The 22,445-nt window shown below is 37.0% G+C and overlaps 3 protein-coding genes and 1 long non-coding RNA gene across 4 annotated transcripts; 1 reads left to right on the plus strand and 3 right to left on the minus strand.

The window, feature by feature from the left end:
- Positions 1-917: 917 nt before the first annotated feature.
- LOC110772557 (ethylene-responsive transcription factor ERF109-like) lies at positions 918-2,062 on the minus strand. Its single transcript, XM_021976994.2, has one exon. The coding sequence runs from the start codon at positions 1,957-1,959 to the stop codon at positions 1,120-1,122; it is 840 nt and encodes a 279-aa protein (XP_021832686.2). The 5' UTR covers positions 1,960-2,062; the 3' UTR covers positions 918-1,119.
- A 5,521-nt stretch (positions 2,063-7,583) lies between these two features.
- On the minus strand, positions 7,584-9,802 carry LOC110771692 (alpha-amylase-like). The gene is made up of 4 exons (XM_021976039.2): positions 9,643-9,802; positions 9,422-9,554; positions 8,291-9,096; positions 7,584-8,106 (listed from the first exon to the last, which is right to left on the minus strand). The coding sequence occupies exons 1-4, from the start codon at positions 9,727-9,729 to the stop codon at positions 7,852-7,854; spliced, it is 1,281 nt and encodes a 426-aa protein (XP_021831731.2). The 5' UTR covers positions 9,730-9,802; the 3' UTR covers positions 7,584-7,851.
- A 2,805-nt stretch (positions 9,803-12,607) lies between these two features.
- LOH2 (LAG1 homolog 2) lies at positions 12,608-16,846 on the minus strand. The gene is made up of 6 exons (XM_021976044.2): positions 16,414-16,846; positions 14,720-14,928; positions 14,277-14,432; positions 13,961-14,146; positions 13,693-13,871; positions 12,608-13,002 (listed from the first exon to the last, which is right to left on the minus strand). Exons 1-6 carry the CDS (start codon positions 16,528-16,530, stop codon positions 12,983-12,985), a joined length of 867 nt encoding a protein of 288 aa, XP_021831736.2. The 5' UTR covers positions 16,531-16,846; the 3' UTR covers positions 12,608-12,982.
- Positions 16,847-17,400: 554 nt separating this feature from the next.
- On the plus strand, positions 17,401-22,333 carry LOC110771686 (uncharacterized). Its single transcript, XR_002528918.2, has 2 exons — positions 17,401-17,801; positions 21,755-22,333. It is a non-coding gene; the product is annotated as an uncharacterized LOC110771686 (long non-coding RNA).
- The last annotated feature ends 112 nt before the right edge of the window (positions 22,334-22,445 follow it).

A 22,445-nucleotide genomic window follows, 5' to 3' on the forward strand; every position in this document is an offset into this window, starting at 1 on the left:
ATTTCCTATAAATGATATGGTTTTCTTTTTGCAGGGAAATAACGTGTATGGAAATGATTGCTAGGAGAGTAGTTAAGGAGTTAATATTCATGTTAATCACTCTGACTATGATTATTCAATCACTGTCAGTGGTTGTAGAAAATGATGACCCTTTTCATTATTCTCCACATTCCCTTCATATTTTCTCCTCACTCACTTCTCTTACTTTAGACTATTATTAATGGGACCCAAAGTGTTTCCCGTGTTTCTTCCATGCAACACTTCTATTATGTGTTTCTTGAAAAACCACCTCAAGTGCTTTTGAACCCCAACAAAGGACTCCTAGATTATTTTCCAACATCGTTTTTAAAAGACATAAGTATTTGTACTAATTTAAAACAGCTTTTGGCAGCTCCAAAAACACTCCCAAACGTTCCTAAATTATGTGAATGATTCTTCATCGTTAAGGTTTTGCATCCTAAAACTAAGGTGGATATTAATTAACAGGTGTTAATCATGTTAATCATGTTTTATTAAAAATTGTCAAATTAGAGGACCCTACTCGTTTTAGCCACAACATCCCGGCCTAATTAGAGCATATCCATTCATTGTTCATTACGCTTAATCTATTTGACTCCAGTATTAAAATCAAATCTAAAATAAAATGTTTTCATTTTCCTTCCCTTCGGATAATCCACTAATTTTTTAAGTGCACTCCCAACCCAATTCCCACGTGCTAATTAAAGAAACGTGAAATTCGTGTTCCCAATTATTTTACTCCCGAAAAGAAACACGCACATGTTGTATTCTCACAAATCACCTGAAGGTTTTCGCTTCCAGTACACGTGGCAGTACGTGGTAGGGCTTTCAGAATATTGTGAACGCACATGCTGTATTTGATCAAAGCTGATAGCTACGTGTGGATCCCACAAACAAAATTAGACTTTAAAAATAATACTAATTTGTGTTCAATTTTACATTGCAAACAAATTACGTAACAAAAATGTGATTTTCTTCTAAAATTGATCACATTAATGTTAAATGAAGAACAAACGAACTTGTTTTAGTCACGTACAAACCTACAATTTTGTCTAGAAAAAAAATAAAATAATATGCAATTTGCCTGAAAATAAATTGGGCTCAAGCGCTATGAGCATTTCCAGAATCCGATGAATGATCAGTGGCAAAATCCATCATCCTCATCCAGTGTTGGATTTCGTCTTCTCCAATCATTTCCCAGAATTCCTTTTCCTTTTCCTTTTCCTTTTCCTTCCCAATCTCCGTCATTTCAATTTCCCGAGAAAATTCGTTGTTTGTCTCTTGCTCTGTAACTACCTGCTGGGGCTGTGAGGGCTGTGCGGGTTGTGCGGGCTGTGCTGAATTGGTTTCCTGGGTCAACAATGTGGTGTCGGGAAATGGAAAATTGAGCTTTGCTCTGGGTCCGCGGAACTCGATCGCGGCCTTGTCGTAGGCCCGGGCAGCCTCCTCCGCCGTCGTGAATGTGCCGAGCCAGACCCGAGCCGCCCGTCTCGGGTCTCGAATCTCCGCAGCCCATTTACCCCAAGGCCTCTGCCTCACTCCCCTGTAGTTCTTCTTCACCCTCTTCTTGGGCCCCTTTTTGTTATTGTTTGCCTTTTCCTCCTGCGCTGGTGGCGGGAAAAAATTGCACCCGAGACAGCCCTTGATTTTGCACACGTTGCAGGTGTCCAAATCGGACGGTGTCAATAGGGCGTCGCTGTAGCAGCTACTTCCAGTTGCGCCCGGGTAGGAAGTGGCGGCGTATTGTAGTGGGGGGAGGAGGGAATTGAAGTCCATGGAGGCGGTGGTGGCGGTGCCAGCGACGACGTTGCGAAGCGCGGAGACGATGACGGTGAGCTCTTGGTCTTGGGTGAGGCGGTGAGGCGGCAGCGGCATCGGAGGCTCAGCCGGGTGGATGGGCTGGGGGTCGTTGAGCTTGGGTCGCTTGTAGGAGGATCGCATGTTGTTGTTGTTGTTGTAAGAGAACAGAGAAGAGAAGTGGAGATAGTGTTGTGTTTTGTGTGAAAGTGTTTGACAATTTTTGTGTTGGAGCGGAGAGAGAGAGAGTGGCGGGCGTTTATATACGAAGGGGTAAGGTGACGTGGACAACAGCTGTCACACCGTTTAAACACGCAGTGTGGTCACACACGTGGGGAATTTTGTGAGTTGTGTTTGTGTTTTGGAGGAAAGTGGAAGTGTACAAGTGTCCGAGCTGACAGACTGTCTCTTGGATTAACGGTGGACTGACGCTCACACGCGCTGTTTTAACAGCGGAAGGTGACCTGGGCTTTAAGATATCTAAGGATAGGGACACGTGGCAGCTTGAGAAGTAGACGGGTTCCGCTATGGGACAGGGTTGGAGTTTCCTTTTGCTTAAAGACCGACATATACCTTAGTGATTACATCATCATCGCAGACAAATGAAAATCCTGACATGTTGTCCCTTGCTAGATTACGAGGATGAACTTATTCAACAGTACTTGAGTCAACATGGAGACTTCGGAAGTTTTTTAGAACACTGCTTCAACTTCTTCATAGAACATAGCTTGATTATTTTTTATACAAAAATTACAATGAAATGTAAATCAAAGAAAATTGAGTAAAACTCATAAATATTTGATTGATAATAAATTAAACTGTCACAAATGCAACGATACGAGTTGGTTTAAATTAAAAAAACCAAAATACTCTAAAATCATAAAAAATTCTAGATTCCAGAATATTTCTAAATTTAGCTAATGAAAATTCTAGCTAAAATTATATTAGGAAAATAATATTCTAATAGATAACTTATTAATATAAAATAAAACATATGCTCAATATCAATTTATAAAAAGCAAACTTTGTTGTTTTTGAAGTTACAACAAATGATTTCAATTTTTTTGGAAAATAAAAAAGTTATTGCGAGTAAGCCTGAAATAGTAGAAACTCTATAAAAAAAAAGTCGTCGTTGATGATTTATTGGATTGCGTTAATACGATGACCTCAGCAACTTTTTATATTTATCTTGAGATGAACCAAAAGCAACTTTCTGTACACCCGAAACTTTCAACATGAAAAAACGAAACACGGTTGTCAACATCAAAGAGAGTCTCGGCGTTTCACACAACACACGGTTAGAAGAAAGCCTTAAAGCGCCAGCTGAACTTTTCATTCCCATCCCAGAGGTCAATCTCTCTCCCTCCACTCGTACTCCCAAAGGATAAGACAAGACAGACAGACAGACCCCACCAAAACTGGAAACATTCATTGCTGAATTGGATTTGCCTCAAAAAGGAAAGTTCTGTAAAATTATGGCGGAATCTTCCAACTTCCTTCCCTTACACTAAATTGTGTGCGGGACCACTCCTATTCCTGAGTGTGTGTGTGTGATCGCACACAAGAATCTCTCACATTAACACTCGCTCATTTTCTTTCTAGTTTTCTTTAATTACGCGTGGTAAAATGATTATCAATTGTACACCTGTTTTGGCGCCCCGTTATCAATGTCAATCACGATTGAGATTTCCCTCCGTCTAAAAGCTGCAATTTAATCAGATGGCTACACTCAATTTTGTATGATTGATAATTTTGCTACAACATGGTTTAAATTTAAAGCACGATGTCACACACACACACACTGACGAATCCATTAGGCCCCGTTTGGTTCACGGAATGGATTTGAGGGGAAATCAATTCCCATGTCATTTCCCAAGGAATGGGAATGAAAGATTCCTTTCCCACGTTTGGTAATGTTGGAAAAGTAATCGGGAGATTTCACTTTGTTTCCTTTCCCATGTTTGTTTTGAGTAGGAATGGAAAACAAAATTTGTATAATTTTCCAATTATACCCATATTAAATCAAATAAAAAAAGAATGCATTTAATGATATGTTGTAATTATAAATTGTTCATAGGGACAAAATAGTCATGAAAATTGTGCATTGAATGTTGGCACATTTTCCCAAACTTTCCCATGAGGAGGGAAAGCAAAACCCAAGTTAAGAGGGGGGCATCACTTTCCCCCCTACTTTCCCATGTGCCAGGAATCCGTTTCCCATTCCCGGACTTACCAAACATGGGAAAGCAATTGAATTCTCATTCCTATGCCTCCTTTCCCATGAACCAAACGGCCCCTAAAGGTCCAAGGAAGATCATGTTCTTTATGGTCCTAGATTTTCATGAAATTTTGTATTGAATGGGGCTAAGCTATTTGATAAAATGCCTCAAAGAAGACTAAGGCAGGGCAAGGAGGGCAACCTCTAATTTGTACATGGATACGTTTATATGATGTGTCTTTTTACATTCAAGAGTCGATTGATCTTCACTATTAATAGTTCTTGCTCTAAAAAGAAAATTCATGAATCTGCCACTGACCACACATATGATATTTGGCCTTAAAAAAAAAAAGTAATAATTCAACTAGTGAAATGTTGTGTGTTCAACTCCCTCTTCCCACACTATTGCTTGTAAAGAAAGAAGAAATAAAAAAAAACTTACGGATTCATAACAGGGACTGAAAGGTATTTTACATGGTAGCAAGAGTACTGCTCATAAGTTACTGGCATGTTAAAAAGACCAACTGAATTGGGTCTGGACCGCACTTGAAGAGCATCTCTGATGTTAGTGGCCTTGTCGGCTATGGATTAGACATTTAGGTCCCTGAACGGTGTTGGGAAATCAGTGTATAAAACTCGCTTCCCATCAAATCCCATGTCCCCTTGGAATCAAAGCATCTAACACATTTTCTGCACACCATTCACAATCTGCAATGAACAGAGAAGGGTTTTTCTTTCCGGTAACATAATATAGGAGTAATTTTTTCAGCATTGTCATCGCCCACCACACGTCTATAACTTGTGTGGATTAGTAACACCACGGTCACAAAGAAAAATTTCTCTGTAATATAGGGTTATCATGTAACACTTTCCATTCCATAAAATGTCTCCATATTTCCATTCCCGGGATGTAGGCATATCCTTGCATGACTTGATCTGAAGGAAATGGAAGATGTTAATTAGATGGACTGCAACTTGATCTCAAAATGGCTCATGGGGATCAATGTGTGACTTGGGATGTTAAATTATACTCTTCAAGATAGTGAATTTGTGAAGTTCATTGGCATTTTAAGGCCAGTTTTCCTTTGTAGAAAATGGAGTGTCAGAACAAACCCCATACACTGAAGATCCTTAACTTTTGGAGCAATATTAGCTTAAACACAAGATAACAGCTTCAGTTGCTAAAAGCTAGTACTTATTTGAATCTTCAAGACGTATAATCTGAACCCCATTGCAATGATCTGAATCCAGCTACGCATAGACACCTTAAACTGTTCTAGTCAGATATAGACTCAGGCAAATAATACAACCGCACTACAAAAATTTCTAACTAGTTCATTCCAGTTCCACAGAGATGAGATCAACAATACCCAATTCCTTTTTCTCCCACATGGCGTAATCCTTTCCAGAAGTTGCAATTTTGAAGGCTGGAGGCACTAGCTTCCCAATGTCAAGCCTTGGACCAATCTTGACTATGATTTTCTCATCGATGGAAGCTACATAGACGTCTGCATCAGCTGATAGAATGCGCATGGCACTGTCGGTGAGGCAAATTAGATCCCGCTCCTGGATCTGATTGCAGTGAGTTTAGTGAACTCCTCTTTCAGACCCCAGTCAAAAAAGTGGTCATAAAACTGTGACAAAGATAATCAGAAAAACAAAGTTGAAGTATGGGCCATAACCATCAAGTCTAAATAGGTTCACTAGGGAAAACAGAAAGACCTCAAATACTAGGCGGTGAGAAAATGCTCAATCTGGCAACGATATCAAATTATTTCATATTTATATGTATTGGAAAGCAAGTTCATGCTGAATCTTCACCTAATTTATCTGAAGTCAAATGAACTTTTCTGTCCAAACATCCTGAATCTAGTAAATACCATAATGAGAATTCCAGGACATCCTGAATCTCATTTTATAGTCAGCTAAAAGAGCATTTGTCAAGCACTTATGAAACAGAAACATGCAGTTTTCTAGCTTGAGAAAAAATGTAAATTGAATTCCAAGAACTTACAATTGACGGGATCCCTGGATGAGTAAGAATGTAGGCATAGCCCTGCATGACCTTATCCTAGAGCTCCACCCACTGAACCCAATTTCAGTGTCTAATCAATTCATCCAATCCGTAAGCTCTTTCTGAACTTTTGTGTTTTTGTGGTCAGTATCAGGAGCAGCATTGTAGTCAACTCCAGTGTCATGGTTCCTCTTGCCATCAGAATATTGTGTGTCGTCGCTGCAAATAAGAGAGGGACTTTAATCAGTCCTGTATCCCACTGTCATGTAAGGCACTTATCAGTGACTTCAATTCATATTGGCATCAATATTTTGATGCTTTGAGATCATAGAGCCTTCCAGGCATGTATCCTTAGAAAAAGGAAAGATACGAGACATGCTCAATATACAAAGAATTCTCCTATGACATCTAACATATTCTATTCTATTTCTAGAGTAACGCCGCGCGGCTATACTGTTATTTGTATAGTAAAGCCGCGCGGCTATACGTTTAAAATATTCTACTTGTGGAGAACGGCCGCGCGGCTATACTCTTAAAATATTCTTTTTAACCTTTTTTTTTATATAAAAAAAAGTTACTTTTAGTAATTAAATAATATCTTAGCCTTATTTAAATACTTTCATTAGTAATTGTGTTTTAATTATGATTTCTTTAGTGAATAATTAGTATTAAATATTTGAATAAAAATCCTAAAAATTTAGTTTTGGTACCCAAGTATTGTAGTATTCCAAAAATGGATTTTAGCCTTAAAACTTAAATTCAAGTCACAACATGATTTGATAATATCAATTACTTGTTGGCGTTTGATTGAAATACATGAACTTGAGACCTGCATTGGAAAAGAAGAGAATGTATCTACTCTTTATAAGTGGGAGTCTTCCCACACATGCTATATGCAAGGTGGGCCAAGGGGAGTGGAACTTGGATTTACTCAAACTAATTTTGCATAAAAATAAAATAAAAAGCATAGTCCACAAAATAATTCAAAATAATTAATTACTATTTATTAAGTAATTTATGAAATGAGTAAAATATTTAAATATTCACTAAACATAATTACTAATTAAAGTAATTAAAAAAGACTATGATATTACTTAATTACATATATATTAAATTAAAGATGTTGGCCGAAAAATAAAAACAAAGAAACTAATTTTATATGTTTAAAATTTATAAATGCTCTCGATGCCATTTTTACTTTTAACAACTAAGATATTGACGTGTATTGGTAAAGAAATTAGGCATCTCTAATGTTAACCTCTAATAATGACATTTCAATTGGATTCTTCATAGATAAGAATCCTAAGCAGTTTAATTTTCCAAAGAAATTCCACACATGCAAATTGTATTCACTTTCTTGCATCTTCCAAAGAAACCCCAATTTTTATTTTCGGTAGAGGACTACTATTTGCTTTATTCCTTGATAAATAAGCATAAAAGACACTTGCAATACAACAATTTCTAGTTACTTCAGTCCACAGATGTTATACAAGACTGTAGGAGGAAGAGAAATAAAATAAAACAAATGGACACTAGTTTCTTAGAAGAATAGGCTCTTTCATTATAATTCAGCACTCCAAAATAACAATGATAAAGGACCTATTTAAAGACTTCTCTTATCATAACCGATAGACCCACTCTCATATCTTAGACTCTTCATCAAACCCACTAATTCATGAAGCTGACAGTTTATTCAATTCATTAATACATGAACTTACTAAATCAGAGAATAAGAAAAGACTCAACATAATAGCATATTGAAACTTCTTGAATGCAATAATGGTTTCTTTCTCCAACAAAGACCTCATGCTTTTTTCTCCCACACGGCGTAATCCTTTCCAGAAGTTGCAATTTGGTAGGTTGGAGGTACAAGGTTCCCAACGTCGTACCTTGAACCAATCTTTGCTATGATTTTCTCATCTATGGCAGCTACGTAGAGATCTGCATCAGATGCTAGAATACGCAAGGTACTGTCGGGTTTGATTCCGTTCCGGGATCTGATTGCAATGAGTTTACTAATCTCCTCTTTCAATCCCCAGTCAAAGAAGTGGTCATAAAACTGGTACAAGATAATCAGGTAAACAAATGTTAAGAATGGACCACAAGTAACATAAGTTTTCTGCTCTAATAAGTACAATAATCAGAATATCATATTATAGTCAGCAAAACGAGCATTAGTGGAGGGCTTATGAAGATGCCAACTTTCTAACTTGAGAAAAGGTAACTCAAATTTGGAAACTTACAATTGAGGGAATTCCCGGGTGAGTGAGAATATAGGTATATCCCTGCATGACTTTATCTGATGGAAATGGCCAAATTTTTTGTGTGGAACCTGTATCATGATTGTCTATGAAAGTTACACTCTTTCCTGGCAACAAACCAATCATTCCTGGAGCCTTTCCATTCGGGTCCTTCAGCCGCCACAGTTCCCCTTGGACTGCAGCTTGAAGTATCCCTTTAGTGGTAAAATCAAATGCTGTAACATCTCCTCCAGCACCCTCTACCCATCCCGCAAGCTCTTGACGATGGGCATCCTGATTGTACTCGGGTTTTCCATCACTTCCATAAGCAAGGGAATTCCAAAGTTCACCTACTGCGAAATTTGGACTTGTGTTTGTCACATACAACTTGGTAATTGCTGGAGAATATCCCTTGACAAAATCAAGTCTCCACCCACTGAACCCAATTTCAGTCTTTAGCCAATTCATCCAATCCGAGAGCTCTTTCTGCACTCTTGTGTTTTTGTGGTCAATATCAGGAGCAGCATCGTAGCCGGCTCCAGTGTCAGGGTTCCCCTTGCCATCAGAATATTGTGTGTCGTCGCTGCAAATAAGAGACGGGCCCCAATCAAGGCGATCATCTGGAGTTCCTCCTTCAAAGATGCACCATATTCCTCTCTCATCTTGTTTCTCTGCAGTTCTGTGGTTTATAACTATATCTGCCACAGCCTGTATCCCACTATTGTGGAATGCGCTTATCAACGACTTCAGTTCATCTTGGCTTCCATATTTTGATGCACTGAGATCATAGAGCCTTCCAGGCAAGTATCCTGGAGAAAGGGAAGAATTGGCATATGGCAGTCATGCAACTGCTGCAAAATAGCTAAAGACTCTATGCTTTCAACATTGCCACAAACTAAATTTTAGGGTAATGTGGTATTATATGGATTTCAAATGATCCCTTATAAATAGTTATTTCAAACATATTGTATCTAGTTATTTAAATACATCGTATCTAATGTTTATAGATTTTGATTTTATTTTTGACTAATTTTTTTGGGTTATCAAACTTAAATCATTCCATTCAAATGCACCCAAATTAAGTTCTAGCTCAGCAACTTCAAAAAAAAAAATTCTGGTTTGAACAGATTTTACCTTCAGATGAAGCACCCTGAGAAGGTGGAGGAAGCCAAACATGTGTAATTCCAGAAGAAGCTAGTTCAGGTATGGACTTCCTTAAAGAGTTGTACCATCCTCCTTCCGTCTTCCATGATTCCCAATTGAACCCCTGATCATCAGCCCTCCACAAAATTAGTTAGCCCTTTGACACAGAGAGAGAGAGAGAGAGAGAGAGAGAATATTCTTTCTGTAAATACCTGAAAAAGGATTTGGGAAGCAGTGAAGTTGGGCAGGAGATTGATACAGAGTAGGAGATATAAGAGAGAAGTAGTTAAAGATTTCATGTCTCTTTCCTTGTATCATAACCTGCTGGTTTGAGGTTAAAGTTGCATTGTGAAATAGTGTATGTTTCATCATTGTATTTAGGCTTATTTACTGTAGCATCCCTGAAATTTTGGTCAAATTTCACTTTGCCCCCTAAAATTTAAAGTGACCCATTTACCCCGCTTGACCGTGGTTTGGTGACTCACTTTGCCCCATGCTGTTATCTCCATTCATAACTCCGTCAATTTGGATGACGTGGCAGGGCTATTTTCGTATTTTTACCACAAATGATGATGTGTCATGTACATGGCCCACTTTTTTTGCTGCAGTGAAACAACATATTAATAAAATAAATAAAAATGTAATTACTGTTTAATTTAAAAAAAATATGGAAAATTTAGTTTAAAAAAAATATCTTCTTCTTCATCTCTCTCTGTCTCTTTGCGCCCTCTCCTTCCCCTAACTTCACCATCAGACCACAGCCACCACCCAACCCAACGCCACCCAAAGCAGCCACCAGTCAAAACCCTAGCACTTCTTTTTCTCTATCACCATTTTCTTTTGCCTTTTCTTCTCTCTCTCTCTCTCTCTCTCTCTCTCTCTCTGAACAAACAAACTTGTTATTCTCTCACTCTCCAAAGCAGGTTGCTGAATCGAAGGAATAAATGTGAAAAAATAAAAATAATGCTAAATTTTTTTTTCTTTTTTCTTTGAAGAGTATGATCCCTCCATCTCTCTTCCGCACTCTCTTCGAACAGCTTCACAGCCCCATCAACACCATCGAAGGCTTCACAGCTTCGAGGAGATCCGATGGCTTAATCGGGTGGCAGGCGCTGACCCGTTTCAAACCTGATCTTGGCGGTCGTCACTCTCTCTCACACACACACAATCCTTGCTACAATCCCCAAATTGTTGACAAGAAAAACTCAAATTAAGGAGTTTTGTAGGTATGAGAGTTTTGTGGGTATGAGAGTGGTGGATGTGGGCATGGTTTGAGAGAGGAATTTTGTGGGTGATTGCGGAAATTTGGGGCTGCAGTAGATTGGGTGGGGTGCGGGTTCTGGGTAATTGATTGGGTTATTGTTTGTGTATATTAATTTGGTTGATGTTATATTCTAATGAGTTTTTTTGGAAATTTGATTGAATAAGAAGGTTAATTTGTTGGTTTTTGGGTTTTTTTTTTCCTTTTTCAACGGTGGTGGTGATACGACTGAGAGTGTAGGAGGCATGGGAGAGACAAAGGCAGAGAGAAAGGTTTGGTTTCTGGGTAAGAGATTTAGTTGATGAGAGTGATTTGAAAATTAGTCAAAAAATGGGAGCAATTTTCCACATCACCTGGGTTGGTGGTTGTTTGGGCAGGGAGGGGGTGGGCTTGAGGAGGGCGGTTATGTCTGCCAAGAGGGGTTGGGTAGAGAGAGAGAGAGAGAGAGAGAGAGAGAGAGGGAGGGAGGGAGGGAGATTCTTTTTAGTTTTAAATTTTTTAATGTTTTATTTTTATTTTTATTAGTTTTAATTATTAGAATATTTAATTATTTTTATGTGGAGGTGGGTTCCATTGGCCATGTCACCCTTTAATCGGTGGATAATGATACATGTGTATGAAATTACAAAAACACTCATGCCACGTCATCATAGTTAACAGATTTTTAGATGGAGTTGACGGCAGGGGGCAAAGTGAGTCACCAAATCACGGTCAAGCGGGGTAAATGGGCCACTTTAAATTTTGAGGGGCAAAGTGAGATTTGACCAAAATTTCAGGGGACACTACAGTAAATAAACCTTGTATTTAAGATTATCTTAAAAGATGCAGGTGTGAAAACGTGACTGCTATTTAGCCTAACTTGGTATAAATAGTCCACATCAACGTCAAGATATTTTCTTTTAATCTTCGGAGTAAATGTCGAACTTACGGTGTCTTTTTTCATCCAAAAAAAAAAAAAAAAACTTACGGTGTCTTTCAACATTGTGGAAGAGAAATACAATTAGCTAAAGTCAAGCGCAATGGGCTGCGTCTGATACTTGATAGGTATTGTAGAAGACAATTCTAGTGCCGTGTGGAAAAAGGCTCTAGTATTAACGGTTTTATTACGTTTTCCATAAATCCCTCTTTCAAATTGGCAATTAATGTAATTAGAATAATACTACTCTTATCATATTTGTATATCACATTTCTATACCAATTTATGCAGGTGGACAACCACATCAATTAAAATTAATTAATATTTTCTTTTCTTTTATAATTTATTGACACTTTTTAATTGATGTGGTTGTCCACTTCATCTGCCACATAAAGGTGATATGAGAATGTGGTATACAAATATGGTAAGAGTAGCATTACTTATGTAATTACTAATAGCAAAGAAAAATAATTTAACAACTCAAATATTTTCCCAACTTTCAAATATTGGATTCTACAGGATTGTTCTACAATACAAAGCCTACATTATGAATCAAGTACTCTTTTGCCCACACTCGTGGTTTCAATTTTACACTAGAACAACCGGAGTGTTATAGCAAAGCCACCAAGCAAAAGTGATTTGCAGACACATTATGCAGGTTATCGAATGTGTGATGATTGTATTACTCGTTCGGCTTTCAAAAGCTTTCGGACGAATATCTGATTGAAAAAATGCTGAAATTTTTAGATGTGTGACCCTCAAAACCCCTAGTATAAACACTTTTATGCATTGTCCTCAAATAAGAGGTTCAAGCACCACACAGGAGGTCTTGAATCAAATAACGCAAAATTAAATGGGGATGGAAAAGCTAAGGGCCCGTTTTGTCATCTTCCTACTTTTGCTTTACTTGAAAGAGAAGGAAAAAAAAAGGGAAAAGTGAAACGTGAAAAGAAAAAGTTCTAAGCACTCCACAGGAGGTCTTGAATCAAACCACACAGCATTCCGCAGAAAGATGATTTTCTCTTTTTCTATTTTGTGAATACCATCCATTTCTCCATACAAAGGCCAACTCAAAACAAATGATTATCCAGAGAAGAATTATACAGGAATTTCCTTCTATTTTATACACCAGAAAGATACCAAGAGACTCCATCAAAAGAAAAAAAGAAAAAGAAAAACAAGATAACAAGGGATATGCTCGACGTTCCAACCTCCATATGACTACCCATAAGAAGGATCAATGAAAACTTGAATATGGAAGAAAGTATGAAGCCCTTCCTACAGATAATGACCACTTTCAAGTGGAATGATAGGCCAACCAAAGTCAAAAGTAGGCTCCCCAGCATTTGCACAGACAAAAAAAAACTTGGGAAGCCTAATCATCGTCCTCTGAATCTGTATACATGCAGGAAAAAAAAAACAATCAGAAAAAGGGACAAAGATCCTGTTTAAAAATCACTGAAAAGGCATAGCTTTCACTTTGAAATTTGTTTGGCTGTGCATGAAAGTAGATGTTATACATGGTTGGCTTCAAGAGCACGATATGGGGTCTGAGTACAATGAATAATCTCAACTCCAAAATCCTTTGAGTAGTATGGGAGGGCAAATCACTAAAAAGGGGTGGTCCAGTGCACCAAGCTCTCACCAATACTAGGTCTGGGGAGAGCATAAAGTATCAACCATAGGACAGTGCTAGAAAATCTAACTTTATTCCCAACTCTACCATATTCAATTAGTACCAAGAAATGAGAAGTTTTATAATGTGGTTTTCTTAGGTATTGGTGCATGCATTTATTAGTGAAGGTTTCTTTTACAGAAAATTCAACTAAATGCTTCCAACCATATTACCGAATCAATGAGAGTGAAAGAGAAGAAATATATTTTCCAAATATAAAAGAGTAGTTCTCCAAACAAATTTTATAAGCAGTATAAGGCTTTGTAAGATTCAACCATATTACTGAATCAATGAGAGTGAAAGAGAAGAAATATATTTTCCAATTATAATGAAGTAGTTCTCACAACAAATTTTATAAGCAGTATAAGGCTTTGTAAGATTCAAACTTGTAAGCAGTATATATGGTTTACCAGATCTTATATCTTCTCCAACTTTTCCTCTATTTTTCAGCTGTCTTCTTATCATTGCACATATCATAACCCACCAGTATATGTGGAACACAAACAGCATCAGTAACATTGTATTGAACACATAGTACAGAGCTCTGGGAGCAAGCTTCGATAGATCCAAGCAGTCAATAAGGTCATAGCTGGAAAATACCAACCATAAGAAAAGATAAGTCAGAGCCACTCTACATGTAAATTTGGTTTAATAAAACGGTTTACCATGAGAGCAGACCTTGATGAGCTTATAACCCAGAAGGGGAAGAACATTAGCCTCAGTATGAGCCACGAAACAGCAAAAAATCCAAAGAACACACTTGCGGCAAGCTCCTTCTCAGAATACTTGAAAACCTTGGCAGCTTCCAAAAATACATCACTCGCGTCATGCAGGGCAAGAATGATTGAGCCAATCCGAAAAAAGCTACAAGTGGCCCAAAAATGAAAAGAAAGTCATTGCATGAGATCCTCTAAACCACACAAATGCACATTGCTAAATACATGCTCGGTGATACCAACAGATTATTGTACTCGCAGAAAAATCTGAAAAATACCTCGTAATGTATGAGTACCCAATCAGGAGAACAGTAATTACATGGTGACCCATCATCACTGAGAAATCCTTCCTTCGAGTCTCCCATGTAAGGAGGGCAACAATGCTGTAGGTATAGAATCCACATTGACCCATATACAAAAGCTTTAGGGGAAGCCTGAAATGAGAAAGGAATAGAGTTAGAATAGACAATTTCAGAATGCTATGTCTGTAAAACTCAGATTATGCGAAAACTCATCATTGATCTAGAATTCTACAAATTCAAGTCATTCCTAACTTCGGTACTCCCCCCTCTCCTTCCAAACAAATCATGCAAAAATTGAATTGTAGACATGATCGAACCATCTTCAGCTTTTTTAAATAAAATAAAAAGGAAGAGGGAGGGGGGTGCTAGAAGGGGATTATATAACAAGTACTACTAGTCCAACCATATGAGTCACTCACCCCAACTCCTGGTTTGGCCAGCCTTTAAAGTACTCTTTTGTATCTCTGAACCATGGCTCCTGGTAGCTTATCTTGAGAATGCATGCTTCAACAGTGGCATAGTATGTTAGCTTCCAAAGTGACTCTGAACATTTTACAATCTTTGCCCGTGTAGCCATATCGAGCTTCAATGGAGCAGATCCCTTGCTCAACAACCAGATGGAAATTTTCTGAAACACAACAAAATTAAGAGAAAAAAATTTACAGTATGAGGATTATAATTCAAGGTAAGATAAAACATGCAAATCTTCTAAAGCTGCATGCTTTCATGTTCCTTTTCACTTAAATAGTTACTGATGCTGCTTTTGTTCCCCATATACTGGTAGGTTATGATATATAAGAAGACAGCTTAAAAATAGAGGAAAATTCAGCCTTATGCTGCTTATTAAATTTGATTTAAGAATATATTTGGAAAGTAGTCAAAATTTGGATCGTACTTTTTTGTATTTCACTTATGGATCATATGAAAAAACATAAACCTGGTAAATTGCATGCTTGAATATTCATTTTCACTTAACTTATATAGGATAACTATCAAATCTATGGTATGCTTGCATATTCCTTTTCACTTAACTTGGAGATGGTGTGGTGGTGGCAGCTATAGTACAAGGTAGGATAGGGGTTAGGGTGGCAGAAATGTTAGGTTACCATGAACATATTGCTATGATACCCTGTTGAAAATAAACTTCAAACAATATGAGGAAGATCATTTTTTCCATAGCACAAGAATGGAGTACATAGGTGTATATACAGAACACCGAAACATCAGTTCTCCAAGTACATGCTCTAGAAATCAGTCTTTTCCTCTTCTTTTTCTTTCAATAAATTTCGTTTCTATTAAAAAAAATATATTAAGCCAACCTAACTTTTGGATGAAGCCAATGTAACAAGCTGTAAACTGCCTATATTATCAACACCTGGAAAACCAGTTAACAATTCCAAGGGGATCATTTAGTTCACCTTAAATTTCTACAGAGTTAAGGACCTATAAAGAGCACATTTCTGATGCAAGACTGAAACTTGTGCTACTAAAACCTTGAATGTCCCAACATCAGCAAGTTAATAATGAACCATTCAACCTATACTACAAATATTTTACCCCATAAAAAAAAATTATACCGCAAATCAGCACAAATCTCAACTTTCCCGAAATCATGGCAAGATTAAACAACTACCATGTTAAAGTCCTATAACAAGCATTCAGATGGTAGGGCACATGCTTGTACTACCATGTTAAATCTTCTTGTCCTTGCAATTGTTCAAGATTCTTTCTTGACAATTATAAAGACAAACTCAATTCTTTGAACCCACAATATAGAGATGCAAGTTCTCAAACAAACTAAAATTCGTACTAAAAGCCCAATTACTTATCGCGCCATTATTTGGAGTCCAAGAAACAAAAGCGCTTATCCAACTAAGTTACACAGTCAAAACTTTGGAAAGGAAAAAATCAGAGTTCAAAGAAAATACTACAAGTTAGTATCTAATAAGGAAAGTAAAGGAGGACAAGATATGCAATTCAAGATATTATTCTCTCTGTTTTCCACATTTATCTCAGAAGTCAAACAGATTCTACCAATTGAAGATTCAAAAAAGAAAGAGCACAACCAAATGCTTAAGCAACTTGAAATCCCAAACACAGCTAGAAATCTTACGCAAAAGATGAATCTGTCAAAGAAGAGCCGAGCAGCCAAAAACCCAAAAGCGAAGTAGATAACGACGAGGAAGTGCCAAGCGTCTGGTGCGCCATTGTCGCTCCAGAACGATTCCATGTGCGTCTTAGAACCAGAACTCGACCGAAAAGCATCAATTAGCGAACCCCGGATCAAATTCAAGCTCAGCTCCGACCTCAATGCCTCAGAAATCAGCAACCGCGATGCAATAATTGCACGCGACTTTCTTCCATTTCCAAATCTTGGGATCTATATCTGCCCTAATCCTCTCATGGAGGGGAAGAAAGTGCGTTGATTTTTCTGGTTCGGAAGTGTGTGAGTCTGAAAGATAGAGAGAGAGAGAGAGAGAGAGAGAGCGCGAGGGAGGAGAGAGAGCGTGCCGAATGGCAAAGGACATGAGGTTGAGATCTTGTCCTTTATTATTATTTTATTTTTATCAGGTCATTTATTTGTATATATTTTTTGTTTATTTGTAAAATGCAGGTGGGCGATGTGCGAGAATCTCAGAAAGTCATGCATTCGTAAAAGGCAGCTAGTCTTCTCTTCTACATTTAGAGAACTCATTATTTGACCATGGTGTTGCAAACTTCCACCTACAACCTAATTTCGCAAACAACATGTTTCTTTATATCGTAAATTGGTTATATAGATTATCGTTAATTGTTTCCTTATAAGATTTTATGTAAATTAAAAATAGGATTTTTAGGTTTAATGATCCCTAAATTCTGACCCGATTTACATTTTGGTATTTTGATTTCTAAAATCGTTCCCCTGTTCCTTCAACTTCACTTTCATTAGGATAAATGGTCATGCCGGCAATTTTGATATCTTTTCTGTTAAATGTAGAGGCAAAATGAAAATTTTATATTATTTATAATTTTCACCCTATGAATATTCATTTCATCCGAAAATAAAAATACAAACTAAGGACCCATTCGTTTATGTTTTCGGAGCACTGTTTTCATTTTCTGTTTTCTATTTTCACCAAATATGCATTCGGCACTGCTAAATTGAAAAACATATAATTTGCTTTTTGAAAATGAATTCAACGATCATGAACAAATATTGAAAACGAAAATTTGTCGTTCTCACGGACTGACTTGTTTTTTTAACTGTCGGAGCCTGTGGGTTTTTTTTTTTTTTTCTTTCACCTCATCTCGAAAGAAAACGGGCAGAGTTGAGGAAAAAAGAAAAAAGCCTAACCCAAATAAAAAAGAGGAAAAAGTGTTATATCAAAACGGTTGTCGTGGGGCATCGTCGCCGCGTTTCTTCCAAAGACGGTCAGAAAGGGTTTCTGTTTACTCATACCCCACAAACACACTCTTTCTCTCTTCTTAGCAGCGAGGACCTTAGAAATGCTCCAAAAACCTGTAAGTGCTTTTTTCTCTATCTGCTTTTACATTTGTACTTGGGCGCAATAGCTTTAGCTCAACCTCAAAACAAATTTCAATGATTGCTATTACTTCATAATCTGATTTGTCAAGGCATGTGATGTGGTGAAAGTTGTACTTGTTATGGGTAGAGATTTGGGCAATTGTCTTTAAAGTCTTTTTTTTTTCTTTCTTTAAACTGTGTCTATGAATGAATCTTCAAATTCTGAAAGTGCTCGAGTTTTTTTTATTATAAATGTTATATTAATTGTCTGAAAATTTGTATGCAATACAAGATGGGTTTTGTCATGGTTCTTGATGTTATTGCATTTCCAATGATGTTAAAATCGAAACAACTCAGTTTCAATCATCAGTGGAAGTTAGTCTAGCTAGCTATTGACCAAATAAAAATAGTAGAAACCATTTGTAATGATATCGTGTACTATTTCGTTCATGGTAGGATCTCATTAGGGAATTCCATTACCTCATTGACCATGCTAGAGGAACTTTTATATCCACAACTTCAGACAACCGAACTAAGCTTATTGTTGGAAACCAACAAATAAGTAAAAGCCGAAATCTTTATATTGCCCTGCACTTTATGAAAGACACCGTGATTTTCTTTATTCATTAGGTCATTTTAATTCTTGGAAAGTAAATCCTATTATTTGAAGGATTTTTTTATTTTAAGAAATACTTTGTGCAAACTGCAAACAGTCTGTACTGTTGAAAGCTCACCTCTATTTACAGAGTTGATAGAGATGATGTTTGTGCAGCTAGAAATACATTATGTGAAGTAAAATACAAATCAAAGATGAGATGAAAAGTGAATTAAGAGTGCATTTTGAGCCTCAAAGACAGACATACATTGTGTTAAGTAAAATACCACAAATAGTCTTTGGTCTTCTAGAGACCTCATCAATATTCAATAATCCCATTGAAGAGTTTGTGAGGTTGCCTCACCAAAGTAATGTATTTGTCGGCTCTTTAAATAGAAGCTCTTCTAGATTTTAAAATATGCCATATCACATTTTGTTATACTAATCAATGTTTTAGAAAGCCGATATCTTCCCAGTCTACGCATGACCTCGTTCTGCTACATTCATGAGATTCTACTGTTTAGGGAGTTCGCTGCGATCCTGGTCTTGTTTATCCAGTTAACTTGTATCCATGGGGACTTGGCTAACAAGGGTTTCCGAACTCTAATTATTAAGTTGCAGAGAAAACAGTTTTTTTAGGAAAGGGGATAAACAAAAGAAAAAGGACCTTTGTCCACCTGCTTCGCTTAGCTCTCTCAAGTAAATTACCATTGCTCGTGGGAGAGGCCATTGCCTTAGGTTCCTCCACAAGAAGAGTTGAAGATGGTGCAACATCAGATCTTGTTACCTTACTTCGAATGGAATTTTAGCCCATGAATTTTAATTTTCTAGAGTTTGTGGCCTTTTTTCTTTACTAGATTCCGCATATATTTTCTTCTTTATGCCCCCCTCTGAAGTTGAATACGTGTGTGAGTGGTGCAGGCAATACTCCTGTCAATTGTGGTCGCTCCATATAGTTGAATCATTTATTGTGGTATCCTTTGGCCCCAGTCTGGTTTCTTGGATTCATCTTGGCTATCTAACATCCTGAAATCATTTTATAATATCTTCCACGGTTTACCAAGGATTTACCTGCATCTTTTTCCATATACTTATTTTAGCTATGAAAGTATTTGTTCATTTATTTATTTTTCCTTCAGTTAAAATCTTTTAGTTAATATAACACTGACTTTGCAAGGAGTCAAAAAGGAGACAGTAAAGACATTATTGGATAGGAGAAAATTTGAAAATCCTTTTATTAGCCAATTTGATTTATACAATGTATTCCATTTCACAATTCTAGGGTAGAACTAATTGTAATGAAATTTGACAAGAAAATAGACAGGTATAAGGCAATTCAGGGATGACGGAGAATTAGTTTTTTTGTTTAAGGTTATTAATTGATTGTTATAAAATGCTCTATATTCAGTAGCACTTCAAAATAGTCATCCTGCTCTCCTCCCTTCCCTTGGGTTTTTTTTTTTTCATTAGAAAGGAGTGCAGGATGACTATTTTGGAGTGCCAATAACATCTCCCATATTAAGTATAAATTTTCAACTCAGGGATAAAAAGACATGATGATCATTGATCTGGTAGGTAGTTTGGGATCACGGACAATGATTATTTCAATGATACTAACCGAAAAAGTAAACTTAGCTATGAATTCCACCCAACAGATAAAGATATGGTGATAAGTTAGGGATCATTGACCAGTCTGGCTCTAGAATTATAAACTTTTATTACTGGAGTATTTTCTGGCGGTTTGGTTCTTGAAGCTTCATGTTCCTTTCAATTATTGAAGTATATAGTGAAATATCATTTCCTTCCGCAAAATTCATGCCGATTTTCTGGTGGAAGTTTGAATACCATTTGTCACTCCAGAAAATTCATAGGGTTGTACTGTACATATTCATACCCATTTTAAGAGGGAGCCTGAGGTTTTTTTTAGAATGGACGTAATGCCATTATGGCTAGGTGAATAGAGATCAATTGACTAATGACAAAGAAAGTTCCATTCTCAGTGCTCCATAAGCTGTATGATCCCATTTATGTATTGATGTTGTTTGTTGAATATCATTTTGTCTTTCCAGAAAACAAGTTAACTATTTTGAGAAAGATTTTATTTCTTATAATACCTGATACCGATGACACTCTCTTTGCGTAGATTATCTAAATCTAGATTGTTCATGACACCTTAAAATTGGATCACGTAACTAAAATATCTGGCTTTTGCCTTCATTAGGTGTTTGATCAACAGGGAAATTGATTGAATTGTCTGCATCATATGATGATAAGTATTAAAATCATCATCATCATAATCACCATGGTGAATTAAGTGTGTAAGCAGTCTTGATGATTTTATATTATGACTAATTAAGATGTCATTACTGAATTGATTTCCATGAATATTGCTGACATGGAAGTACCCTGTACAGCTATACAATTGATATGCATTGTACCAAGTGAAATGTTAATGGGTACCTTAAGTTAAATCCTTTTCTCATTTCCTTGGATGAAAATGATGATGGCAATGAGATGGTTCCCATTGAAAATGTTGGTGTGAATGAACTACTGTTGATGCTACAGCAGCTATATTTACTTGATGAGGGTTCCATCTTGTGATAATGCTATCGACCTTAGTCAAGAATGATGTTGATGGTGCCATGTGAACATCTAGTACAATTCTGGTGTTACTTGTGACATTATTTTTCAGCGTCAATGAGACGATTCCATTGTCTATGACATGGGAACGTGATGTGATGATCTGATGTCCTTTTCCCCATTGGTGGATGGTACTCTAATTTTGGTGATAGACATCAGACCAAAAAAAAAAAAAAGCTTGGTGATAGACAAGAACATCCTGACAAATCGTGTCAAACGTACAAAGAATTACACATTTCAATTATGATGGGGTTGATTTTCATGATTATTACATGGTTTTTTTTTTCTCTTTTCGATATACTTGCATAATGTGTTGTAGACATATTGCTTAATGCTAGCTAGTACGAGAATAATAACACAAACATAACCTAGTTCCAGCTGCCCTACATTACTTGAGTAACAATCCTTTTAGCTTTGTCCCTGCAACAGAAAATGACTGATGCTATAGTCGGAATTTTCATTGAACATACTGCATTTTTAATGGAACTCAAGGAAGCCTTACCTGCTTGCGTTGGTCTGAATGAATCTATTATAGTTTCTTATCAATCAAGCATCTTATTTACACAGCCACCACACACTTCTTTTAGAACTAAGATCAACAATTTGTACCAGTCCATTTGATGGTCTTTGTTGAATGTACTCTGTCTTAAAACTTAAGCTCCATTTGGTACTACTTTGAGTGCTTACAAATTTCCTTTATGCTGCAACGAACAGCTAGATGATATTTCTGGGGAAATTGGAAGCATGCAGAAATTGTGTCCCTGAAGGTGAAGGACATACTGGTCGGAATCTTTTAGACTTGTGTAATTTTGGCCATTCCTACCGGGTGGTGCTCTATTGGAGGACAGTTTTGTTTGTCCTTATTGAAATGTCAAATTTGGGGCCATTGGGCCACTGGCAAAACCAAATAGGCTTTACAATTTGCAAGCAATAGGGGGAAGTAGGCTGTAGCTGGCTAAGCTCCCAGAACCACAACCAATCACTCAAGCCTTCTGCCCTTTGATTTGCTTTGCTGCCTGCCTTCTAAATCTAATGCCCTCCAATCAACGGCACCTTTGATTTCACTCAGCCAACCAGATTTATGACACGTGGCTCTTTTGTGGCCACTGCTAGTGACCCCCCATGTGATGATGTGAAGCAATATGCAGGCCCAATCATCAGAGGAACAAAGCCAGGTCGCATCAGATGGATTGAACAAATTTCCTTATCAACGGTGTTTGATAGAGAAATTTGATGTGTAGAAAGTCATTGGTTTAATATTTTTTTTGTGTTAATTCAAATTTTCCTCTTTCATGTCAAAAATACATAATCACTGTAGCAAATTTAAATGCTAAAAAAAGATGCAGACAAAAATCCTAATTGAAATTTGGACAATACAATGATAGAGTTAAAAAAAAATGGACTA

This window comes from Prunus avium, chromosome 8, assembly GCF_965620075.1.
Source record: "Prunus avium chromosome 8, drPruAviu1.hap1.1, whole genome shotgun sequence".
NCBI classification, from domain to species: domain Eukaryota; kingdom Viridiplantae; phylum Streptophyta; class Magnoliopsida; order Rosales; family Rosaceae; genus Prunus; species Prunus avium.

What these genes read in the sequence shown, in the direction of transcription:
- LOC110772557 (XM_021976994.2), bottom strand. Translation starts at nt 1,959, where the DNA reads ATGCGATCCTCCTACAAGCGACCCAAGCTCAACGACCCCCAGCCCATC.
- LOH2 (XM_021976044.2), bottom strand. Translation starts at nt 16,530, where the DNA reads ATGGAATCGTTCTGGAGCGACAATGGCGCACCAGACGCTTGGCACTTC. An exon ending in GGGTACTCATACATTACGAG is followed by an intron (nt 14,147 to 14,276) that starts GTATTTTTCAGA and finishes GGCCACTTGTAG; the next exon opens with CTTTTTTCGGATTGGCTCAA. An exon ending in TGGAGAAGATATAAGATCTG is followed by an intron (nt 13,003 to 13,692) that starts GTAAACCATATA and finishes GCATGTATACAG; the next exon opens with ATTCAGAGGACGATGATTAG.
- LOC110771692 (XM_021976039.2), bottom strand. Translation starts at nt 9,729, where the DNA reads ATGAAATCTTTAACTACTTCTCTCTTATATCTCCTACTCTGTATCAAT. An exon ending in CTTCCCAAATCCTTTTTCAG is followed by an intron (nt 9,555 to 9,642) that starts GTATTTACAGAA and finishes GCTGATGATCAG; the next exon opens with GGGTTCAATTGGGAATCATG. An exon ending in ACCCGGGAATTCCCTCAATT is followed by an intron (nt 8,107 to 8,290) that starts GTAAGTTTCCAA and finishes ATCTTGTACCAG; the next exon opens with TTTTATGACCACTTCTTTGA.